At 41.7% G+C, this 25,006-nt stretch overlaps 1 protein-coding gene across 15 annotated transcripts in view; it reads right to left on the bottom strand.

The window, feature by feature from the left end:
- Positions 1 to 1,661: 1,661 nt before the first annotated feature.
- Positions 1,662 to 25,006, bottom strand: part of SETD5 (SET domain containing 5) — an 83,505-nt gene continuing 60,160 nt past the window's right edge. For 10 of the 15 annotated variants that reach the window (XM_034997740.1, XM_034997737.1, XM_034997739.1 and 7 more), the window contains 8 exons: positions 23,797 to 23,926; positions 15,755 to 15,999; positions 12,514 to 12,570; positions 10,163 to 10,633; positions 6,771 to 7,069; positions 5,777 to 5,910; positions 4,702 to 4,790; positions 3,588 to 4,324 (listed from right to left, as the gene is read on the bottom strand). In XM_034997740.1, coding sequence (XP_034853631.1) covers positions 3,716 to 4,324; positions 4,702 to 4,790; positions 5,777 to 5,910; positions 6,771 to 7,069; positions 10,163 to 10,633; positions 12,514 to 12,570; positions 15,755 to 15,999; positions 23,797 to 23,926 — 2,034 coding nt within the window. In that variant the 3' untranslated portion in view covers positions 3,588 to 3,715. Of the gene's footprint in view, positions 4,325 to 4,701; positions 4,791 to 5,776; positions 5,911 to 6,770; positions 7,070 to 10,162; positions 10,634 to 12,513; positions 12,571 to 15,754; positions 16,000 to 23,796; positions 23,927 to 25,006 lie in introns of all 15 variants that reach the window. The other 5 variants (XM_034997746.1, XM_034997742.1, XM_034997747.1 and 2 more) reach the window with 2 other exon arrangements.

Raw genomic sequence — 25,006 nt, forward strand, 5'->3', positions numbered from 1 at the left:
AGTCTATCATAGCCCTCAGTATTTGTCAAACAAATGTTAGAGCAAAATACTGCCATACCAATCCATCAGCAAGCACTGCTGTTTACTTGCAAAATGTATCCTGATTCCAACTATTTCACCTTATCCCTGTTTTGTTACCATCTTAGCAGAAGCTGCCATTGTATTGCCCCCTACTTGAATAACTGCTATAGGTTCCCAACTGGTTTCCCGGCTTCTATTCATCTCTCCCAGGAGCAAAACAGTAATTTTTAAACACTAACCAACCAACAACAAACCATAAACCAGACCATGTCACTTCTGTGCCTAAAATCCTGCAGTGACTTTCCCACTGTATATTTTTGTAAATATTTGAGAGAGAGGGAGCACCAGCAGGGGGAGGGACAGAGGGAGAGGCAGACTCCCTACTGAGCAGGGAGTTGGCCGACGATGATGAGGGGCTGGGGCTCGATCCCAGGAACCTGGGATCATGACTTGAGCCGAAGGCAGATGCTTAACTGACTGAGCCACCCAGGCTCCCCTCCCACTGTATTTAGAACCCACATTCTTTTTTTTTTTTAAAGATTTTATTTATTTATTTGAGAGAGAGAGAGAGAGAATGAGAGACAGAGAGTATGAGAGGAGGAGGGTCAGAGGGAGAAGCAGACTCCCTGCCGAGCAGGGAGCCCGATGTGGGACTCGATCCCGGGACTCTAGGATCATGACCTGAGCCGAAGGCAGTCGCCTAACCAACTGAGCCACCTAGGCGCCCAGAACCCACATTCTTTAAACTAAACCCAAGAGGCTCTGTATCAGGAGCAGCAAACTACAGCCTGCAGGCCGTATCTGACTTGCCACATGTTTCTGTGAATATAATTTAATTGGAGCACAAGCAAAGTAGGGCCTGTGGCTGTTTCTGTATCACAAGACAGAGCTGAGCAGTTGTGACAGAGACCATATGGCTTGTGAAGCCTAAATACTATCTGGCCCTTTACAGAAAACACTTTTGTTGACCCCTGCTCTATGTGATCTGACCCCCTACCTTCCTGGGTATTGGCTACTTGTCTATTCCTGCACCTGCTTTTCTAATTCCCCAGCAATTATCTTTATTTATATTGACACATAACTGCCTCCTTATCATTGAGGTCTCTGCTTAAATGTCAACTCCTCAGAGACCTGTCCTAATCAACCAATCTAAAGTGTCCCTTCAACCTCCTTAGTTACGTCTCTGCTATAAAACAATAACATGGTAATGACGATTTGAAATCACCGACTGGTTTAGTTCTCACCCCACTCTAGAACATAAGCTCCATGAAACCTTATTTGCCTATCTCCATCTTCAAATTTTAACCAGCATAAACCCACCACCAAAAACAAATGCCTGGTAGTTTTTGAGTGGGAAAGAAGAGGGCCAATAAATAGCTGATGAATGAATGAGGCCAAGGTCAGGAACTCCAGTCCTGTTCAAATCAGTTTGTAACGTTTAGTTTCACTGTTGCTGAATGGCCTTGATACAGACCTGACTTGAATCATAAAAGCCTAAAGGAAGATCAATACATATTCCTGGTCCATTATGCACAAAACAACTCCACCAAGAGCATATGCCTCTTCAGGTAAGGGTAGCGGTAGGAAAACCAGACAAGGCAAGGTCAGAGAATTGGACAAAGAAGTTCTCAATTTTATGATTATTATGGTTAAGAATTTTATTATCAAAATTATTACATCTCTTGTGAAAGTTCAAATGTTACAGCAAGGTGTAAACACTCCACTTGAGAAAGAAGTGATACTTCTTCCCTTCCAAGAGTTCCCCCCACCCCCCCGCCCCCACCCCCCCCAGAGGTCTGGTCTTGACAGCACCCTGCCCACACAGAGTGGCTGGGGTCTCTGCACGTGCCAGGCAGGGTGAGGGCCGCCTGCCCGCTGGCCTCTCCCCTTGGCTAAAGCCAAGGGGAGAATGCAAACCCCAGCCCAAATGGAGAGACATTTACATACGTTTTATATAATATACAAAGAAACCAGCATCCCAGGCAACATGATTTCCACTCCCAACGCTCTCCCAGACTGATGGGTTTGTGGGGGAAACAACAAAAAGAAAAGTATTCTGCTGAGGTTTCAGCATTAAAAAAAAAAAAAAAAAATCTCCCCTCATTTGAGCAAACACCTGATTTCAATTTTGAAAAAGTGAAATTTTGTAACAGTCACACACAAAGAGAGAAGACTGTGCATATGATAGTTGTAGGAGAGGATAGAAAAGAAGGGGATGCAAGAGGCTGGGGAAAAAAAGAAGAAAACAAATTGGAAGGAAGGAGGGAGACTCACAGTATTATCTTGTCCAAAAGAAAAGAAGGTCCACTGCAGCACCAGGGATTACACCTGTCATATATTTGCTACCCCTACCATGGTTATAACTGAATACAAAATTAGATAAATAAAAACACGCCGGATATTACAGTAAACAAGTGAAAGAAATAAGCTGGCAACCGTATGGAATTTAAAAAGATTGTGTACCCCACCTGGGCTGGCTCCAGGGCTCCTCCAGGGGCGTACAACAGGCACAATGCACTGATGGGGAGAAGCCAGTCTGCTCGCGTCTCTCATCCAGAACAGTGTTAGGTGTGTGGGTGGCTTTTTAACTCTCTCACCTGGGCCACTCTCAAATAAGCATCCCCCAAAGAAATGTGGGACATGCCCACACACAATCACAGTCCTGTCGGTGCCACTCCACAAATGAATCTTTCCACTCTTACCCTGCAGTCACAAGTGCGTGCTCCCTAATCATGGAGGTGGTCCTATTCACGGGATCATCAACTCCTGATTAACTGGGAGTAGAAAAAATAAAATTCAAAGAATTCCCAAAACACTTGGGATTCTTGCTAATCAAATTTATTGCCAACAGCTGATAAGTAGCAATGCAATTGGCCCATCTCACTTATTTCTCTTTTCTTTGCCTACTTCCTTTCTGGGTTACTGAGCTATGAGACAGCTTGGGGAGGGGAGAAGGGTGGGAACAGCTTGGGGCTCAGACAATCTACTACGATCATCTGCTCCTGTGACCAGGAGCTCTTCTTCAGAGAGCCAGGCACCCCTCAGCCAGAGCACATTCCAAGTTTTGCCATCCCTGCCTGTTTCTCAGTGATTTTAAGACAAAGGTAGGGAGTATTCTTGGTGGACACATCTCGGCCAGATACCTGCTTTGGGAATGGTTGTCACAGGGCAAACATTTCCATACCTACCTTCTTCTTAAGTGCATAAAAACCCTACTACTACTCAGATGGCTTGGGGCTCTGAGATTGGTTCTTTTCACTTTTTTTCCTCTGAAAAGAAAACTTTTTTGGGGGGGGAGGGTGTGTGTGTGTGTGTGTGTGTGTGTGTGTGTGTGTAAAAAGATGTCCCCACTGCACAAGTGACTACAGGCTACAGGCAAGGACAGGAGACAGAGGCTTCAACACGACTCATTGCACTTAGAACCGTTACTAACCGGAACACCATTTGCTTGTCAACAATGTACCCTTAACAGCAGGGAGAAACTTCTTTATAGTCTCTGCTTCAGACAAGATTTACATCTTTCTCCAAGGCCAGAGCCAGTCGCGACCACAAGTCTCGTTTCTTGTCGACCAGACCCAGTCCTCTGGCACCTTGTACCCTCTTCCCCAGCAATATGCTCGGCCTAGGTTCCAGAGGCAGCTGGAAGGAAGCAGCTATGGGCTCATTCAGTTCTGTTTGCCCAAATCCAGAAGCCCTAGGAAAGTCCTGTCTGAGTCTTGACTCCTGACCCTTGCAGCGGCTGGAGTCGGTACTGGTGTACACCCCCACTCCCACGGTGTGGGTAGTGCTGTGAATTGGAAACCGCAGATACCCTGGAGGCCTGGTAGGCAGCGGACTGCCCAGCACTGGGCAGACTGATAGTCCGTAAGTCTGATGGCAATGATGACCTAGAGTTCTGAGGGAAGGAGGTGGAACTCAGAGTTCCTGTGCTGGACTGGGAGACCGAGTCTGAGGTCGGCGAGTCTGAGGGGCCCTGTGGGGTAGGGCTAGCAGCACTAGAAGGGCAGCTCCTCCTCGGAAGATTGCTGCCAGTGCTGTTTCCAGAATGTGGCTGGCTGCTATAATACCCTGGTGTCCCCGTAAATGGGGCCAACGAGTCTGTGGATACAGGGTGGGCAGGGCTGGAATAGGACGTAGAAGAGAGGGAAGATTCTGAAGAACCGTGAGAGGGGGGATTTCCAGGTCTCAGTGCAGTAGTTCGATAACTGTATCCTGGAGATTGGGTGGGATGTCCTCTAAAGGGGGAGGAACTCTGCTGAAGGAGGCTTTGTGATTCTGTCCGTGGACTATCACACTGCAGGAGCTAGAAAGAGTTGGGAGGAAAAGCATAAGGAGGTGAAAAAGTCCCTATTTTTAAGCCATTTAGGCTTGTGAATATTTTAAATACCCTACTTTCTCTTCTTCTTCTTCTTCTCCTCCTCCTTCTTCATCTTCTTCATCTTCTTAACCATTTGTTCTTTTTAGGATACCAAAGACAGTAAAATGGCTGTCTCTGATCACTTTATTTATTTTTCTGGCATGATTTATTACCTGAAGGTGAGCAGATGATGACTTATTTCCAAGGCTGCTGAAACTATATGCAAAGGCGGCATCTCAACTGCAAAGGATGGCCAGGATCACAAAATATTTGGAACCCAGAATATACTCCTATGCCCAGAGATGAGCAATTTCTCGTCTCACCTGGTAGCTGTATCTGGAAGGGCTGTAAACGGCTGCTCCTTTAGAGAGTGCTGAGCTCAGTGTCTCTGGGCCTTCTCCATCTGCAGGGTCTGGAAGATAATACAAAATCAACTTGGCTTCCTAGAGTAAGTGAGAAATAGCCATTGTTCATTCAAATCACCAATGCTATCACCAACCCACGCTGCTTTCTTTCTAACAAATCAGGTGAGTGCAGCATGCCAGAGGGGCAAATGGAGTGGTTAATTATGGGCGATGTTTTTTTTTTTTTTTTTTTTAAGATTTTATTTATTTGAGAGAGAGAGCACATGAGAGGGGGAAGGGTCAGAGGGAGAAGCAGACTCCCCACCGAGCAGGGAGCCCGATGCGCGACTCGATCCCGGGACTCCAGGATCATGACCTGAGCCGAAGGCAGTCACTTAACCAACTGAGCCACCCAGGCGCCCCATATGGGCGATGTTTTAATGGGTTTTTTTTGTTTTTTTTTTTGTTTTTTTAAGATTTTATTTATTTATTTGAGAGAGAGAATGAGATAGAGAGCGTGAGAGGGGGGAGGGTCAGAGGGAGAAGCAGACTGCCCGCCGAGCAGGGACCCCGATGCGGGACTCGATCCCGGGACTCCAGGATCATGACCTGAGCCGAAGGCAGTCGCTTAACCAACTGAGCCACCCAGGCGCCCAAGGGCGATGTTTTAAATGCCTGTCTGATTCCTGTCTCATTCTCTTCATCCTTCATCAAAATGGATTTCCAGGCCTTTGCAGAGAAGAGTTACAGAAGGTATCTCTTGGGAAAAAAGGGAGAGAGAGAAAGAGGGGGGACAGAGAGGTAGAGAGAGAGAAAGGGAGAGAGGGAGGGAGGGACAGAGAGAGAAAGAAAGAGAACACTTAATGGATGCAAGATCTTAGGAATGCTATCGCCCAGAAGAATGGAAGCAAGACTGACCTGGAACCTTCCCTCCAGTGGAGCCCAACTGCGTAAGAAACTGACTCACCTCAGTCCAGCATCTGGTGAGCACTTAGTATAGAGCCTGGCTCGTGTGTCCCTAAACCTGGCTGGCAGCAGAAGGCCATGGGCTCACCTGAGTCTTTTTCTGTGATGTTACTCTCCCACGTGGGAGAAGGCTCTCCTTTTTGGGCCACCCTCACACTGCTTCGGAGGACCTTGGGGATGCTCCCTCCTTCTCGGAGTCGTTCCACTGATGTGGGAACCATCCTGTAAAAGGAACAGGGTGCAAGTTTATGCCATAGGACTTCAGAGTCAAGAGTCTGGAACAAATGAAGCTCTGACAAAGGCTGTACAATGCATTCTCTTACAACATCCTCTTAGACATTATTTTCTTCAGGACCAATTTTAAACAAGGTATTTTCTCTTGCCTTAAACTATAGAAAAAAATAATTTAAAGATGTCTGCATTTAACCCCTATTGTGAAATGCTAAATTTTTCTCTTCTGTGAAGTCATGGGCCTGGCACATAGTAGTAATTCAATAAATGCTCTATGGATTAATAAACATCACTCATTTGAGTCAGGTCTCTTCTTTCCCAGACTTCATTGCTTTAGTTCAAGATCTCTCATTTGATGCTCAATACTTCTAATTTATTATTTATTTACTTACAGTGTTACTTATCTACTTGTGGTCTCCCCTAACCAGACAAGTCCTTTCAGAATATGTCTTATCTTTCTGTACATGCTAGCTGTGTGCAACTGAGACTTCTGTTGTAATTTAAGTGGAACTGATCTGAACTCCTGACTTACCTTTCATACGAAATGAAAAAATAGAAGAGGCAGTGTTAGTGCCCAGCAAATTAAATAGCTCATCTGTGTCCCCAACTATATGGCGTCCAAAGTGCTGTTGTTCTGCAGGTTCGGTGGCAATTCTTTGCTTCTGTAAAGCTGAGGGGGGTGTAGGAGGGGTCGTGGCTGATACTATTAAATCAGCTGCACAGCATGGATGGCACTGTTGGCTGCCTTTCTCAGATAAGTGTTCCCATACATTTTAGGTAAAACTGGGAATGACTCTACATGTATACTTCCGTCTTGAATTTAATTATTTCAGCATCAAACATAAACTTACCACCTACTGCTGATATTCTCTTGAGGTCTGCAGTGAGATGAAGTGCCTCTGGAATCTGATGGGCTTACCGCCTCCATATGGGACACAGAGGAATGAGATGGGGAGAATTTTTTGTGAGGGGAAGATGGAGTTCGGATTGAGGATCCCTGCACACCATGGGCACCAGTGTCAGAAAGTGAGTTGCTGCTGCCTTGCCCAGCTCCTGCAGACTTGCTTTTGCTCTGTGCAGAGTCACCTCCCCCACCAGCCGAATTCTCCTTGGCTTCTTGTTTCCGTTTTCGGTACTCCAGCAGGGATACCTGGGAGGGAAACAAGAAGCAGAACTCTAGCTAGACATCGTCAGTGGATCACCAGCAATAGAGAAAGAAGACGGAACCCTCATAAACCGCTAGCCTGCCATGCAAACAAAGCAGGCACCAACACTAGCAACCCTTCCTTGAGATGTGAGAGATCTGAGCACAGCTACATACTTAAATCAGTCAGAAATTGGTAAGGAGAAGAAAATACGCTAGGAGATGACATTTTTGAAGAACAGTCTTCACCAGCAGACCTCAATCTTTTTTCTGCCTTCAGAAAACTGAGATCACAGTGACCCAGTAACAGAAGCGTGCTACCAGCTGTTTGCTACAACGGTAACACCTAGAAAAGGGAAAGGGGGGTTGGGAGCTGTGTAGTTTGAAAAGGCCTTCCAGGTGATCTAACAGCTCTTTCCCAATCCCTAAGAATCCCCAGAGTCAGTTGTTTAAAAAAAAAAAAGAGACAGACAAGAAAAAAAACAATAGAAAAAGCCAACGCTTCAGGGCTCTTAGATGTGTTCAATTTTTCAAGATACATGGAGGGATTTATTACTGTTTCTGTCTTACACACAGGGAAACTAGTGTAAAAAGAGAAAAGAATGATTTGCAGTTTATATTGCAGCAAGCTAGTCTAGGAAATGTACACTTGGAAACTTTTCCCCAGCTCTGCCTCATTCTCTCTTGATTGCCAAAACACAGCCCTCCTCCCTGGCCTGCCCAGCATACCTCCTCACTGCTGTTACAGCACCCTGCCTACACTGGCTGTCAACCTGTTACAGTGTCTTGATTTTTCCTCCACTAAACTGTATGTTTTTTTTTTTATTATTAAAGATTTTATTTATTTATTTGAGAGAGAGAATGAGAGAGAGAGAGCAGGAGAGGGGGGAGGGTCAGAGGGAGAAGCAGACTCCCTGCCGAGCAGGGAGCCCGATGCGGGACTCGATCCAGGGACTCCAGGATCATGACCTGAGCCGAAGGCAGTCGCTTAACCAACTGAGCCACCCAGGCACCCTAAACTGTATGTTCTACCAGGGCAAAGACCAAATTTTTCTGGCTTTTCATCTTTAAAATCCAGCACAGCACCTGACCGACAGCAGGTGCTCAACAATTCTCAAATAACAAATCATGATTTCAATCACTGTTGTACATAATAAATGAAACCAGAAATCCAAAGACATTTTAATTTTTGCTCCTGATGGTCAATGCTGTTCATACACAGTCTTCTAAACCCACTGCTATCTTATTCCAAGTTATCTGCCAGTGTTTCTGCCTTTTATTCCCTCAGAGCTCTCATTTTTCTGTTCAAATGTAAAATATAACCAAAATGTAAAGTAGTACCATCTTGTGTATGCATTTTCCATACGCAGTCTTGGACGAGAATTCATAATAATAAATTCTGGTAATGTATTTCATTGAAATGCAAATATCAAAAGTCACTAGGCTACATTTCAACGAGACTACTACAGATATCCTGCAATTGTGTGAGACTGTCACACACACAGAACATTTAACATCTCTAGCCCTGCACAATAAATGGAAGTTGCCGTGGCAACCCAAAATACTCCCATGCATTTTCAAATGCCCCTAGTTGAAACCCACTGACATAAAAAGCACATTTTGGGCTTTGTAATTTCTTGAACAGGCATTACTTACAAGTTAAGTCCCAACCTGTGGCCAGCAATCTATGGCCTGGCCCTGTTCCAACCATCTCTTACCATACTCTCCCCTCCTGACTCTCCCCACCTTTCACCAGATACTACAGCAGCATTCAGCTGTTTGCAACCACACTGCATCCCTGCTGCCCACTCAATGGAGTGTCACACAGCTAAGAGTTCTGCTCTCTCTTCCGTAACATCCTTACCCTTGTTTGTTGGCAGACTGCTTCCTACTTACCGTATGAGATCAGCTAAATCAGTGAGTGACCTGTCATCTCTCACTCCACCACCTCTCAACTAGCTAGGAGCCTCTTGTTTGTTCTCAATGTACCCTCCACATATATGAGCAGGCCAGGTTGTGGCTAAGGTGTTCTTACTACATCTGAAGAACTCCTCTGGGGCATCCACTGCCACTGTAATTAATTACTTATTAATATAATTATCTGCTTACCTCAGTCTCACTTGCTTTAAGCTCCATTAGGGCAGAACTTAGGAAGCAATATATAGCACAATGGCAGTAAGAGCATGAAATCTGGAATCAGACCTGGGCACTTTCCTGGCTCTTCCATTTACTAGCTATGTGACCATGGGCAAGTCACTCAACTTGCCTTAGTTTCTTCATCTGCAAAATGGGAAATTACCCATCTTACAGGATTACTGTGAGGATATAATGCTAAGAAAACACTTAACACATGGGAAGTGCTAAATAATACAATTAGCATTATTCTTTTTCATTGTTCTATCCTTTGATTGCATAGCATGTGTACAGCACATACATGGCAGGCATTTAAATTTGCTGAAAATTTGTAACATTCATCAAATTGTATTAAAACAGTCTTGTCTAAAAAAACAAAACAGGGACGCCTGGGTGGCTCAGTTGGTTGGGCGACTGCCTTCGGCTCAGGTCATGATCCTGGAGTCCCGGGATCGAGCCCCGCATCGGGCTCCCTGCTCGGCGAGGAGTCTGCTTCTCCCTCTGCCCTCTTCCCTCTCGTGCTGTCTCTCATTCTCTCTCTCTCAAATAAATAAATAAATAAATCTTAAAAATAAATAAATAAATAAATAAACAAAACAAAACAAAACAAAACAGTGGCGCCTGGGTGGCTCAGTTGGTTAAGTGTCTGCCTTTAGCTCAGGTCATGATCCCAGAGCCCTAGGATTGAGCCCTGCGTCTGGCTCCCTCCTCAGTGGGGAGTCTGCTTCTCCCTCTCCCTCTGTCCCTCCCCTTGTGCATGCCCCCCCCCACCCTGTCTCTCAAATAAATAAAATCTTTAAAACAAAAGTCTTGGCTTTCACAGGACATGGCAGAGATCACGTCTTATGTCTCTGTTTTCCTCACACAGAAAATGGTGCTGAACACATGGTGGTTCACTCAATAAATATCTACTGACTTGCTTAGTTAATATTCTTCAAAAGGGCCTATATAAGGTAGAACACTTACCTTTTTCCTCTGCGGTGGGTTCTGGGGGGCAGATGGGACTCCTTCACAAGCCCTTTCACCACCAGGTGACATGGATCCACGAGAGAGGTCTTTCATAAAACCATGTTCATATCTGCTGGGAAACCCTTCTGCAGGGGAACAATATCCCCCGTCCAAATGTAAAGGCTTCCTATCCCCTACTAGGGGAGACCCTCGATATAATCCATCTGCTCGAGGCATAGCGTTCAATGGGGAGTAGGCGTACATTAAGTTAAACTCTGTCCGAAATGCCTGGTCCGAGTTCCTTGCAAGGGTCTGATGTCCATCTCCACTCCTGCTTGGAAAGCCAGTCTCAGAGGGGGGCCCGATAGAGGGATGAGGAGCCAGGTCAGAAGGACCTGAGTTGATCAGGGAAGGTCTGTCAGCACAGCTGTTAGTGTTGGAGTCAAGGTAGCCTACTTTTGTCAAGTCCAGGTCTTTCCGGTGACAAAGCTGAAAGAATAAAAATCAACAGAGACATGGAGGAGGAGGTGGGGGAAGGAAAAAGTCAAAGCGCAGAAAGGAAGGGAAATGAGAGGGGCACAGGTGAAAGGTAAGAGGGATGGGGTAAGAAGGATGGAAGTACAAGAAAGCCATTAACATCTGTAAAAGTCCCATGGAGCAATAGTATATACAGGCCAGATTACTACAGAATGCCGGCCTTTCACAAATTGCTTTAAAGTTTTCTGGATGAGAAGTCTGGGAAAATCAGAATTAAACAATTGGCTAAATGTGACTATTTTGCCTGCTTAGCCTTTCATCAGGTTTGCTGAGTCACCTTGTATGACATTAAGGGACTGGAAGTATAATCAGGGATTTACCTGAGCCCCATGTATGCTACAGAGGTGAGACTGGTGTCTTAAGATAACTGGCTTCTGGTGTTATTCATTTGTATTTAATACTGATGGAAGGTGGGAGGAGGGAAAAAGGGAAAGAGAGTAGTAAGTAGAAAGTCAAGTATTTAAGTTACTGGTTTAGTAAAGGAAAATGGTATTAGTTAAAGACATCAACCAACCAGTTCTTTACTCACTTTCACTATTAAGTATGTGTGCTTCTCATAAAACTTTCTGGCCACTCAATTCTTTATCCTCTGATGTATGTCCACATACCTCAAGACCACTAATGCCCATCACTGCATTAGAAATGCTGAATTGTGTCAAAAATAAACCATATCTACTCTTTGGTTATCATTACCTCCCAACGCCAAGATTTTCCACCACTAGGTCAACTATTACTGACTCTCTAGAAAGAATGGTACCAAAAATCCAGATGTCACACTATGATTTCCTTACAAGAGTAAAAAACACCCAGAAAACCTCTAGTGCACTAGAATACAACCTTTTTCGTTTCACACTGATCTATAAAATACTGATTCAGAGTTTTATCAACTATCACTAAGTTTAGCACTAATTTTTTAACTGGAAAGGGGTAGAGTTAACAGTTCATTTAATTTCTGAAAGGTTATGAGAGACTACAGCTTTCTCTTCAAGAGGAAAAAGGCTCCATGTGGATTCAGAGTTAATCATTACTACATTTGTCCAAATCTTATAATAGTTAAAAAACTCTAGCACTAAAATCTGAATTTTACATCTCCACAGCAGTAGGGTGCCTGAGAAAAACACTCAATTGGACATCCTAAGAGATACCACTTGTCTGCCACCACATCTCCACTACTACAGAAGGAAGGCCTGTGTCATAGAAGCCATGGGCTGACTTAATTTCCTTGTATACCCAGTAAGGAGCTACAAAGAAAACGGAGAAAGCAGAGAGGCAGGACCCTCCTTTTTCTAAACAAGCTGTTCAATCTATCAACCAAAGCCCCAAACATCCAGTTAAAACAAGCTGTCAGATTAACCCTGAAACAAGACCTAAATCACTGCCTAACTTTTCCAGTATAAACTGATCCTTTCTCAGCCCAAGATAATAAATATCAAAAGAGCTCCTACCAACTTTTGATTTCAGTTTTCCTTATTTAACAAACACACCTTAGTTGTTACTTTCTTTACCAAGGTTCCCACATCTTCAGCTTGCTTTAAACTTGACTTCCAGATTCTATTCTTTAAAAGAACTCTTCAGCCCCCCTCCCCCAAACAACAAACCCCACCACACACACACACACACACACACACACACACACACACCTTCATTTTCCTCCATCTACATTGAAAGTTCTGAGTGATCCAGTCACACATGGGAAGATTCATTCAACTTACAGCAACTGACTGGTTGCTCTTCAGCCTACTGCCCATTCATTCGGACCCCCCAGCCCTCCCACACACTCATGCACACTCACTCTCAGCCTCCAAGTGTGATTGAGATGGTGTGATAACTACCTCGGGTGACAGGGACTCGGGCCTATTCGCAGGGGAACTCTCAGGGGAGGATATGTTCTAGAGGAGGGAAAAGCATCTTGTTATTCATCTATCCGAAGTCAAGAAGCAAAACAAAACAAACAAAAAAATAAAATAAAAAGCAAGCATAGATGGTTAGCCACAACTTTTTGTGGTGGGGGCAGGGGGAGGGAAAAGAATGCACAGGGAAAATGTTTAACTGCAGAATTCATCTCAATGGACAGAATGACTGGTTAAAAATGCTTCCTGGTGTCCTTGAAAGCATTTAGGGATAAACCGTTTATAATGTTTCATGCTGTACGTAAACATCTTAAGCAGTTAACAAAAAATTTAGATTGGTGAAATTGTACACTATAATTTCATTTGAAATTCTGTTCTACATCTGATGACAGTTGAGCAGCCTATAGTATTTATTAATGATGGGTATCCTACCACTTATTCCTCCATAGGGGAATCTTTTTTTGTCCCACACTTCCTTCTGAAAGTCCTATTTCTCCATTCTCCTGAGTGGTTCAGGCTTGCCACCACTGTCCAGGCAAAGTGCTGAGCATGCTGGGGATGATGGGGCTAGGGAGATGGCCAGCTCCTCCTGAATAACAGTTACAGGAGACAGAATGAAATCTAGCTTATAGGCTAGATGGTTTATGGCATAATCTAACTGGATCTGAACATCCCTACCTACCAATGTTCTCTCAAATTAAAATCCCTTGTACTTCTGGGAATGGGGTGGGGCAGTGTGGGGTGGGGAGCAGAGGGGAACATTTTTTTTTTTTTTAAAGATTTTATTTATTTATTTGAGAGAGAGAGAATGAGAGACAGAGAGCATGAGAGGGAGGTCAGAGGGAGAAGCAGACTCCCTGCCGAGCAGGGAGCCCGATGCGGGACTCAATCCCGGGACTCCAGGATCATGACCTGAGCCGAAGGCAGTCGCTTAACCAACTGAGCCACCCAGGCGCCCGCAGAGGGGAACATTTCAAGTCCCTGCATCTTAAACAGGCTTCCCCTTAGAGCTTTCACATGAGGCAGCACTCCCATAGCACTCAAACAGGATCTGGACTGTGAACTCTGATGGAAGATCTGAATGGTAAAAAGTGGATAGAAAGATGGCGGTGGTTGTGACAAGGATTCAGAGTACTAGGGGTAAGGGAAGGGAAGGGTTCCTAATGTTGGAGACTCTGGACAACTGTGAAATGAGGCTGTTAATTTTATTTGGTGGGCTGGGTAGTGTGTAGACACTGGGCCAGGAAGAAAAGGGAAGGGTTATTCTGGTGTAAAGGAGGGGTTAATTAAGCTTGCCCTCCCAAAGTTGCTTTTTACTCCTTTTCCTTGATGCTTCCCCCTCCCTCATGATCTTGTCATGTGTCCTCAACTCCTTCCCTTAGCACTGGAGACATTTTTCACTGGGATGATTTTCATTTTTCCTTTAAAAAAAAATTCTTCCCCAACCAAACTGATCTTTACCTGTGACACCTTTTTGGTATTTCTGTGTGTCATAGTCTTGGATGGAAATAAGGCTTCCTATACTAGAATATAGGAAAGAGCATGTCAGTTAAAATGGTGATAAAGATGGTCAGGATGGTGAAGTTTGTTTTATTGAGAAGAAAGGTTAAATTTCCTTAGTTAAATCACGAGACTGGAACAGTGAAAATAGAGGCATTAGACTTTTTGAAGGGATGAGCTATTTAATATAATATTTTCTTTTATTCCCAGTATTCTAACATTATGCTTAGACTATGCACATCATTAAACTGATCTTTGATTTGTAAAATAAATAAATAAAATACCTTACCCTTGCACAATGTTTCAATTATCCAAAATACTACCTGGGATTAGGAAATGCACTGAATGCTCAATTTAACTGTCCTGGAAGGTGATGTACCTTCTAATTTCTGTAATTTCACCTTTTTAATTATAGTAAAACCTGCAATGATAAAGTATGAAATCCTATGCTTACAATTTGCTGCCCTCCAGGGTGAATATTCTCCTATGAAATTTTACTATTGAACTCTACTTGCTAACTGAAAAATCAAGGCAATTAGACCAAGTAAAGTTAGTAAGGCCTGAATCAGCTGCTTTACTGTATGGCTGACAAGAATGCCAAAGCGAATTTGGTAACTTCTCTATAAGTCAAATGTAACCAGAAAGTTTCCCCCTGCTTCCCCACCATCCCCTTGCCAAAGAGGTTTGCTCCCAAAGTAATTAGTACAGTCTATTCAGGTATAGAACATAGCTGTTTCCTGCGTTCAAGGTTGCTAGCTACCTCCTTCTGAGTCAGCCACTCAAAAGTTCTGGTATTTTTAATCCCTATGCTTTCATAAGGGCTGAATAGGCAGGAAGGCATTGGCTAAAGCATTCACCTTTATCAAAGAACACATCTGGAGAAGTTACAAGATAAGGGCAGAGCTAAGTGTTTAGTGATCAGAATAAGTTTCTTTCTTCTAAGAAGGAAGAGACTGTTTACTGAATTGCAAATCAAAGTAACATGCAGTAGATTGATTTTTTTTTATACACAAGGATTCTATTCAGTAAACCTGCTATTATCCACATGTGAACACGAGAATGTGATTCAGAATTAACTGTTCTAACAGCTAAGATAATACATTCTAACTTAATCCAGACAGTGAATGTAATAAATATGTCTCTTACAATACATGTTGTTAGCCTCTAATGTTTCATTCCTAACACATTTTAACAAGAAGGGAAAGTAACCTGGAGTAGGAAAAAAACCCCTCATTTGCCACAAACCATACCCCAAAGCTTTCTAAGTCTCTGTTCACTGAGGCCACAAGAATACAAAACAATAGAGAAAGATAACTCATTTAAAGGCCTAGAAAGAAAATCAATCAGTATAATCTGAGCTCTCAGGCTGGTATCATTAGTGGTTACTAGGCAGCTAGAGACCTATTTAACCAAGGTATGCAGTAAAGACAAAGATGGAGATGTAGCATGCTTTCTATAGTTATGGAGACTGATGGATTGCATGCAAAAACAGATGAGTGTCATCCATGGTAGAACTATTCCTTTTTGGGGAAGTATGGGGACTTTGGGGGAAGATGAGAGGCTACCAGGTAACAGGTCACACCGACGCTGAGGTTTCCCATTCTCTTGCTGAGACTGGCAGGAACATGGTCAATAAATATTTGGAATGATATTATACTTGAAATGAGGAGGGGCAAATGATAATTTTCATATTCAGCACTCCCAACAAGCAAGCCCAAATCACCTCAAACTGCAGAGGAGTATTGCAGCGACTAGCAGTAGTAAGAGACGTGACTGGTGAGAACATGAGGCTGTATCCATTTCGACACTCCTCTTCTGGGTGAGATGGGCCAGGTGTGGTCAGGGAGGGGCTCTTTGAGCCTGGATTGGGAGGGGGTGGTGTGACTGGAGAAAGAGGCCGCAGTAACTTGGTGACATTCTGTTCCATCAGATAGCGAGACTTCCATTTCTTTAATGGGCTCAACAAGTCTGTGAAATACAAAGCTTGGATGAGAGATTGAAATCACAGTTTAAAGGGAGGCTCTGTAGTAAAGCCATTAATCTCTAGCCCACAATGGCTCTTAATTCCTCTTCTGCCTCATCCCATTGTTATCTCCCACAATCAAACCAAAAGGCCAAAGAATTCTTTGTCGCACTTAAGTAATTCTCAAAATTCTCTATTGCCCAGAGAATCACCAGATGAATCTGACACTGCTAATGACTGATCTCTGGAACGAATTTAATCTCGTCCAGGGGAAAATATAAACTTCTTTTATTTTTCACATTGAATTTCTAAAAATCTCAGTTCTGTGTCACTTTGTTAAAATACCCTCTACTAAGTAATTTCCATATCACCAGCTCAAGTTTCTAGAATGTTAACTCCATACTCCTTTTATCTTTTTATGTATTTCTACCATTTTTTGGCAGCTCTTTCTATAATGTTCTGCTTTAGTAGGAAAGAGTTACACATGATTACCTGACCTATATATCTGGCCCCTAGTTTAAGAGTGCTTCAAAGTAGGAAATGATTTTTACAAAAATTTCTCCCAACCATTTTCAAAAATGAGGCTGGTACTCTTTTTCTGATTGGAATATCCTACACTTCTTGGGTCCACTTATAAAGGAAATTACTACCCTATATATTTTAATGACCACTCAGGTCAAAGCACCTATCTCACTTTCTCAGAGGAAAAATCTACTTTTATTCATTTACAGTTAAGAGATTGATTTACTTAATACCTACTATATGGAAACCACTGAATTAGGTATGTAAGGGGAGAAGGTCACCATATATTCTATTTAAGGGGATTTACAAATTTGTGAGGATGAGAAAACGTATGTAAAACATGTTTAATATAAGTTTAAGAATCTCAACAGAGGTGATCATACTGCTATGTGTTCGTAAAAAATAATTATGCTTTGCAACTCTTAGAGTCCTGAGTTCGAGCCCCACACTGGCTGTAGAGATTACTTAAAAATAAAATCTTAAAAAAAGTAATTATGCTTTTAAGTGCTTATTATATACCAGACACTATTCTATGTTCTTTATGTGAATTATGAGATTTAATATGAACAACTCTATAAATCCATTTTAAAGAAGAGGAATTTGATGTGCAGAGATAAAGACTAGGTAATTTAGTTTCACTTACATTCTATTTTTTTTTAAGATTTTATTTATTTGAGAGACAGAGACGAAGACAGCGACAGAGATAGTGACAGAGAGCACAAGCAGGAAGGAGAGGGAGAAGCAGGCTCCCCGCTGAGCAGGGAGCCCAACTCGGCCCTGGATCTCAGGACTCCAGGATCATGACCTGAGTGGAAGGCAGACGCTTAACCGACTGAGCTACCCAGGTGCCCCTCATTTACATTCTCAATCATTATTAAAATATATCAGATTGGGTAAGAAAGCAAGACCCATCAAGGAGCGCCTGGGTGGCTCAGTTGGTTGGGCGTCTGCTCAGGTCCTGATCCCAGGGTCCTGTGATCGAGTCCTGCATCGGGCTCCTTGCTCAGCGGGGAGCTTGCTTCTCCCTCTGCCTGCAGGTCCCATTGCTTGTGCTCTCTTTCTCTGACAAATAAATAAAATCTTAAAAAAAATATATACTGGCCTATTTTCCCTTTATCTCCATATTTAACTCAAAACATACTTCAGTAGAAGGTAGTAATTATCTACCTTTTACCATGCCAAACAGTACATCTTCCAAAATCTTTTAGAATTATAGAATTATAATTTCTCCAATGATCTGAAATATGACATTTATCCTATTAGAGTCTTACACAAACTGGGTTTAGTTTTGTACACCTGCTGTCTAAATGGCATTAATATTGACATCCGTTTTAGTAAAACTTTTGGGTAATTCCACTTATTCTACTCTAGCTGTCCAAAATATTTTGGCTATTCTAGCATACTTGTTCCTGTCAGTGAACTGTTGAAATCATTCACCATGCTGACAGTACTCTCCCCGACCAAACAAAGTCAGAATTTTGATTGGTATCGTATTAAATTCATGAGTAACTGAGGAAGAATTCTCACTCAGCACCACGGCACAATCTTTCCGCTACTCATGCCTTTATTTATCCATCTTCATATAGATCTGTCACATTTCTTTCTTTTGTTCTTTTTTTTTTTTTTAAAGATTTTATTTATTTACTTGACAGAGAAAGAGAGCACAAGCAGGGGGAGTGGGAGAGGGAGAAGCAGACTCCCCACTGAGCAAGGAGCCCGATGCGGAACTCGATCCCAGGACCGTGGGATCATGACCCGAGCTGAAGGCAGACGCCTAACCAACTGAGCCACCCAGGCGCCCTCTTTCTTTTCTTTTTTCTTTCCCTCTCTCTCTCATTTATTTATGAGAGAGTGAGAGAACGAGTGAGCAAGAGCAAGGGAGGGGCAGAGGGACAAGCAGACTCCCTGCTGAGCAGGGAGCCAGACTTGGGGCTCCATCCCAAGACCTTGAGATCATGTCCTGTGCCGAAGGCAGATGCTTAACCAACTAAGCCAACTCAGGCACCCCGATTCATCACATTTCTAATTTGGGGTACTCCCCCATGTTCTCTAGATTTTGTTATCACTGTGTATTACACGTATTTCTTCTCCCTCTGTGTTATCATCTGCATGTTTGTTTGTTTGTTTTTAAAGATTTTATTTATTTATTTGAGACAGACAGAATGAGAGAGAGAGAGCACATGAGAGGGGGGAGGGTCAGAGGGAGAAGCAGGCTCCCTGCCGAGCAGAGAGCCCGATGCGGGACTCGATCCAGGGACTCCAGGATCATGACCTGAGCCGAAGGCAGTTGCTTAACCAACTGAGCCACCCAGGCGCCCGCATGTTTGTTTTTTGTTTAAGATTTACTTATTTATTTGAGAGCGAGAGAATCCTCAAGCAGACTCCCCGCTGAGTGCAGAGCCCAAATGAGGGCTTGATCCCAACTGAGGGCTTGATTCCAGGACCCTGAGATCATGACCTGAGCTGAAATCAAGAGCTGGCTGCTTAACCAAGTGAGCTATCCAGGTGCCCCTCTACATGTAATTTTTTAACATGTAAGAAAATAATTCTAGACACTGTTAAATAATGTAAGAGTGGGATAATCTGATAACCCATTTAAAAAATTTATTTTTTATTGAAGTATAATTTAGTATATAGTATTAATTTTGGTGTACTTGATAATGCATTTTAAGGTTTAATGTAAATAGTTTTCACCATTAAGCATAACTGGCAACTATTTTGCAGAAAGATGTAAAAAAAAGAATCATAGGTGGGGTGCCTGGGAGGCTCAGTCAGTTAAGCGTCCAACTTTTGGTTTCTGCTCAGGTCATCAGATCGAGCCCTATCCACACTCAGCACACAGAGTCTGCTTGAGGTTCTCTTTCCCTCTCCCTCTGCTCCTCCTCCTGCTCGCTCTCTCTAAATAAAATCTTAAAAAAAAAGTCATAGGTATTTTACTAGATTTTTAAAAAAAGACTTTATTTATTTATTCATGAGAGACAGAGAGAGAGAGAGAGGCAGAGGCAAAGGGAGAAGCAGACTCCCCGATGAGCAGGGAGCCCAATGAGGGACTCGATCCCAGGACCCCGGGATCACAACCTGAGCTGAAGGCAGACACTTAACAACTGAGCCACTCAGGCACCCTTACTTTACTCGATTTATCATTAAATTCATATTTACTGTACTATTACTCCCCCTCCATTTGGCCTGCTAATAAATTAATTATATGAATAATTTTTCAAATACTAAACCATCCTTATATTTGTAGTAGAAATTTCATTTGCTCATAATATACTTTTGATATTCTTACAGACTCAAGATTCAGATCACTGAAATCTAATTCAAAAGTAGTAAGATGCTGATTTTTGGGGGGGTTAGTTTGATAAAATGAATAAAGGGTGAAAAATTTAGTAATACTGTGTAGTATATGCTATGTGCATATACTGTATGTATAGTATATATATGCATATAGTATGTTATATGCACCCAAAAGTATGTGCACATAGCAAATCAACAAATTTTACCACTCCTTTACTGCTTGAAATCCTTTTTATTCTCTATATTTTTGCAGTTATTAATAATTCTATAACTTGTACTTTGTATAAAACTTTTTAGTCTACATTTATTTCTGTACAACAACTACTAGGTTAAGTAGTATTTTTTTAAGTTTATTTAAGTCATCTCTAATCCCAAAGTGGGGGCTGGAACCCATGACTCTGAGATCGAGAGTCACATGCTCTACTGACTGAGGCAGCCAAGCAACCCAGAGTATTAGCCTTTTTAATGCATTATGTTAAACCTTACCAAATTGCTAGTAGTAGGGATATTACTCCGTCATTTTTATTGCAAATCCTTTCTCTCAACAGACTTCTCTATTAACTCCGAAACAATACAGACACAAACTTTATTCAAGTTTGACTTAAAAAAAAAAAATCTGAATGTGTCTAGAACTTGCTTTGGCAAAGATCTAATTCTTTTCAATCCCCCAAGTAAGTAAAAATTCCAGAATAATTTAGCAAATATTTCATTTACTTAAGACCTGTTTCTGGCTATTCTATCCCATACATACACATATGCTCAGGCACCAGTACGGTCCTAATTTAATTACTAGCTTCCAGTTTCATATTAGAAACAAGTTTTGGGTTTTGAGAGAGAGAAAGTGAGTGAGCAGGAATCTTAAGCAGGCTCCAAGCCCAGCATAGAGCCCTAGGTGGGGCTTGATCTCACTACCCTGAGACCATGACGTGAGCCAAAATGAAGAGACAGGTGCTTAACCAAATGAGCCACCCAGATGCCCCTAGAAACTAGTTTTGTACCTCTAGGGAAGGCACTTCTTTGACTTTTTTCTTATTTTCATGTTTATTTTAGATAAACTTCATTTAATCAAATTCCAAAATGAGCTAGTTTGATGGGAACTATATGAAGCTAGGGGTGGGGGTGGGGGTGAGGGAGATATTACAGTTATAATTTCCATTAAGGAATATAGACTTTATCTTCATTTCCTCAAGGTTTTAAACATATTTCTCAGCCATGGTTTACTCCACATGTTCCACTATGGTTATTCCTAGGCAGTTTCTTAGTTTTGTTAAGTTTGGGAATGAAAAAATTTTCTTCATTTTCTTAGTACATATATGCTATTACTATTTTTTTTTTTACAGATTTTATTCATTTATTTGACAGAGAGAGACATAGCAAGAGAGGGAACACAAGCAGGGGGAGTGGGAGAGGGAGAAGCAGGCTTCCCACTGAGCAGAGAGCCCGATGTGGGGCTCGACCCAGGACCCTGGGACCATGACCTGAGCCAAAGGCAGACGCTTAACGACTGAGCCACCCAGGCGCCCTTAAAATGCTATTAATTTTTGCGTATGTACCTTCTATCCAGTGGTTTTACTGAACTCATTAAATCTAAGTTTTTCAGCTGATTAGAGTTTCCTATACATATCCACACCATTTACAATGAACATTATGCCCTCTCCTTCCTGAAGAGCAATTTTATTTTTTATTTCTACACAACTTCAGATTTTAGCAACTTAGAGTCTTTAATGTACTCTAGTATCTGATCTAAGTTCTGTAAACATTTCATAAATGATCGACAATAAAGAGTATTTTGTGTAGAATATATTAGTAATAATTCCTTTTATGGGTTCGATACCATACTAAGCACTTTACATACATTATTTAACTTAATCTCATACAAGCTCTATAAAGCAGGTATCACTATTCCCATTTTACAGAGGAGGCTCATAGATGCTTAGTAACTTGCCCAACATCATGTACTTAGTAAAGGGTAGAGCTAGTCTTCAAATTCAGGTCCACTGGATTCTTTCTACTATACCAATACACTTTCCTTTCTCTTTTTCCCCCATGGGGGGGGGGCACACGGGCGCAGGGGAGGAGCGGGGGGGGGAGGGGGAGAGAGAATCTTAAGCAGGCTCCACGTCCAGCACAGAGCCTGACATGGGGCTTGGTCCCACAACCATGAGATAATGACCTGAGCCAAAATCAAGAGTTGGGTGCTTAACCAAACTGAGCCACCCAGGCACCCCCACTTCCCCCCCCCTTTTTTTTAAAGATTTTATTTATTTATTTGACAGAGACAGACACAGTGAGAGAGGGAACACAAGCAGGGGGAGTGGGAGAGGGAGAAGCAGGCTTCCCACGGAGCAGAGAGCCCGATGCGGGGCTTGATCCCAGGACCCTGGGATCATGACCTGAGCCCAAGGCGGACGCTTAACGACTGAGCCACCCGGGAGCCCCTCCTACTTCCCTTTCTTGATTAACATCTCCTTGGTCTTTTTGAAAAAATATAACTAGCAAATAAAAGTAATCCCTCAGGATTTACACTAACTTGCAACAATATACCAAGTCGCTCATTTGACTACTGCTTGGTTTAGTTAAATATTTTCCTTCTGGTTATGTTGATCCTTAAGGGCAAGGTGTGTCCTTTGAATGTTTCTCACTGTTAGAGATGAGAGCAAAAATTCAATAATTGGTGACTAATGGTCCCAATTCCATTCCAACTGGGGCATGTAGTAACAAAGACACTTTGCCTATGAGTCTCTGCTGGTTAGGACATGAACTGCTATACAACCTCCCTTTCCCAACCTCAAATACAGAAACACAAATGCAAATGTGCATATGTAGGTATACTAGACAGAAAATTTAAGTTATACTCTCACTATACTGTAAAAGTTTCCAATAAATTGATAATATTGATGGAAATCTGGTATCAGCATTTCTTTATATTTATCTAGTTTGATTAAATCTTCCTAATCTTTGATGTAGAAGAAGAGTAAAATACTTTAAGAATAAGAGTAAAACGAGAAGATAAATAGTATCATTTATCTTCCAGATGTTCTACACTCGGATTTTATTATCCTGGGGTTACACATGTGAAAATTTCTAAGGTATAATCCAAATTAGAGATAGAAGAATTAACTAAATTTGAAAAAAAAAAATTTTTTTTTTAGTAGCTTACTTTTTTCCACATATATTACATCATGTTAGCTGTAATCTTACATGACCTTTAGCATCTAATTTATTTTATTTTTTTGGTTACGTAATATTCACAGAATTGATTTAGAGATAAACTTATGGAAGTCACAGAGAACTTTTCAATTAAGCTGAAACTGGCAGGAGAAACTTTGGTAAAAAGACTGGTTCCCACTAAGTTAGCATCAGAAGTTCATGCACCAGTGCTCTCAACTGCAATTCAATTAAAATTACCCTGTAAGAATTAATGTGAAAACCAATGGACCAGATGATTTTTTAGGACCTTCTAATTTAAAAACTCACAAGAACTTTATATTAGATTCAAAGCCATGTCTCCTAAAAAATTTTACACTAATTGTGCAAGCCCTTTTGAAAACAATAACATCTTAAGGATTTCTCATTTACTTCATTCACCCCCTGCCCCTTCAACCAAGCCCCACCCAGCTCAATCATGTGTAATCTTTATTGTTTCCTCAACAATGCCCCACATCTTTCTTGCTTATTTCTCCTCTTAGAAACATGGATATAGATTTCCTCAACTTACTACTTTAAATGTATCTAACCTTTTTATAACCATTTCTGCTGTTATCTGTACACTGTCTAGTTCCTTCTTTGTCGGCGTGGGAAAACTGTTCCCTGACTTGAGATCTCTCTTCCTCTGTAAAGACAGATGTAAAGTAACTATTTAGATAACAATGTTCTTTTTTTTTTTTTTGTATCAGACTGTTCAAATACTCAAACATTGAATTTTTTTATGTGGACCTGAAATAATCATTGCTTATGTATTCAGGAAGGTTTGAGATACGTACCTGCATTGTCTTTGCAGATACTAGAAGAGTTACTATTCTCATTACTTTGGTATAGGTGCTGAGTTCTAGTCTCTTGGGGTACAGATGATGTTTGAGTCATCCCTTCTTCCAAGGCTTGCTTTATCCAGCGCTACAATGGGAAAAGAACCAGGGAACTGTCAATAATCATTTAAAACTAATTGGTAAAGCTATTTTAAATACATTAACCGGATCATTACATATGAACTGGTGAGAGATGCACTCCAACACACTCACTGAGTCCACAGTCAAGTATTTTTTGCCTTGCGTTTCAGCATATTAGAATATTGCCCCATCAATTCCTTCTCTGGGGCAAAACTGAGAAAATCTGCATTATACAATAACGAGATCCCATCAAAAAACCAAAACCAGTAAAAAATGATTACTGTTCAACTTTTCATATTGCTCAGAATGGGGTAAATGGGAAGAGATTAAGAAATCTTAGCTTTCATTTGATAGAGAGACTTTGATCATATAGGATAAAACTAGTACATAAAATAAGTGCCTAAAAGGAAGATAAAAGATCTCTTAAGAGTTGTCTGCCCTGTGCTGGGGACATATGAAGAGACAATAGAAAAGATTCACAGGAAGACTTTGGATGAGAATAAACAGCTAGCTCTTCAGTACAGGTACAAAATACTTCCAAAAGGTTTACTCTCAGATGGAATAACCTGTGAGTTTTTGTCCCTACTAAGTACTTTGGTTGTATTAGGCAAGAATAATGCAAATCACCAGAATAAATGAACTTCTGCAGAAATCAAAAAGGGGAAAAAGTATAAAAGAGCTCTCTGATCAGTCACATTTTTTGTAATGAATACTAGAATCTAAAATGATGAGATATAAATTTAGGTCAGAAAGTGACCCTGCAAAGATTAGGATAATAATTCATCCTGGGGAAGAGAGAAAATTTCTTACCTGTAATTGTGTTCTCTTAAGATACACAGTTGTAGGTTGCTCACCACTCTGTGGCTCTCCTGCCCTGACATAAGACAGATCGAATTTTGATAAACATCAATTTCTGAATCAGACCCTCCCCCAAATAGGAAGAGCAAATGGTGATTATAATTTTATACCTTTAGAGAACAAGTATTACAGGTAAGTAAATACTCTCTTCATCAAAGAGAGCAAATAGATTTACCCTCTTAGAAACATAGGAAATAATCATTTCTTAGGAAATAATGTGAGGAAAATT

The sequence above is a fragment of the Mirounga leonina genome, unplaced genomic scaffold (assembly GCF_011800145.1).
Source record: "Mirounga leonina isolate KUSES-001 unplaced genomic scaffold, KU_Mleo_1.0 Mir_94, whole genome shotgun sequence".
Taxonomy (NCBI): Eukaryota; Metazoa; Chordata; class Mammalia; order Carnivora; family Phocidae; genus Mirounga; species Mirounga leonina.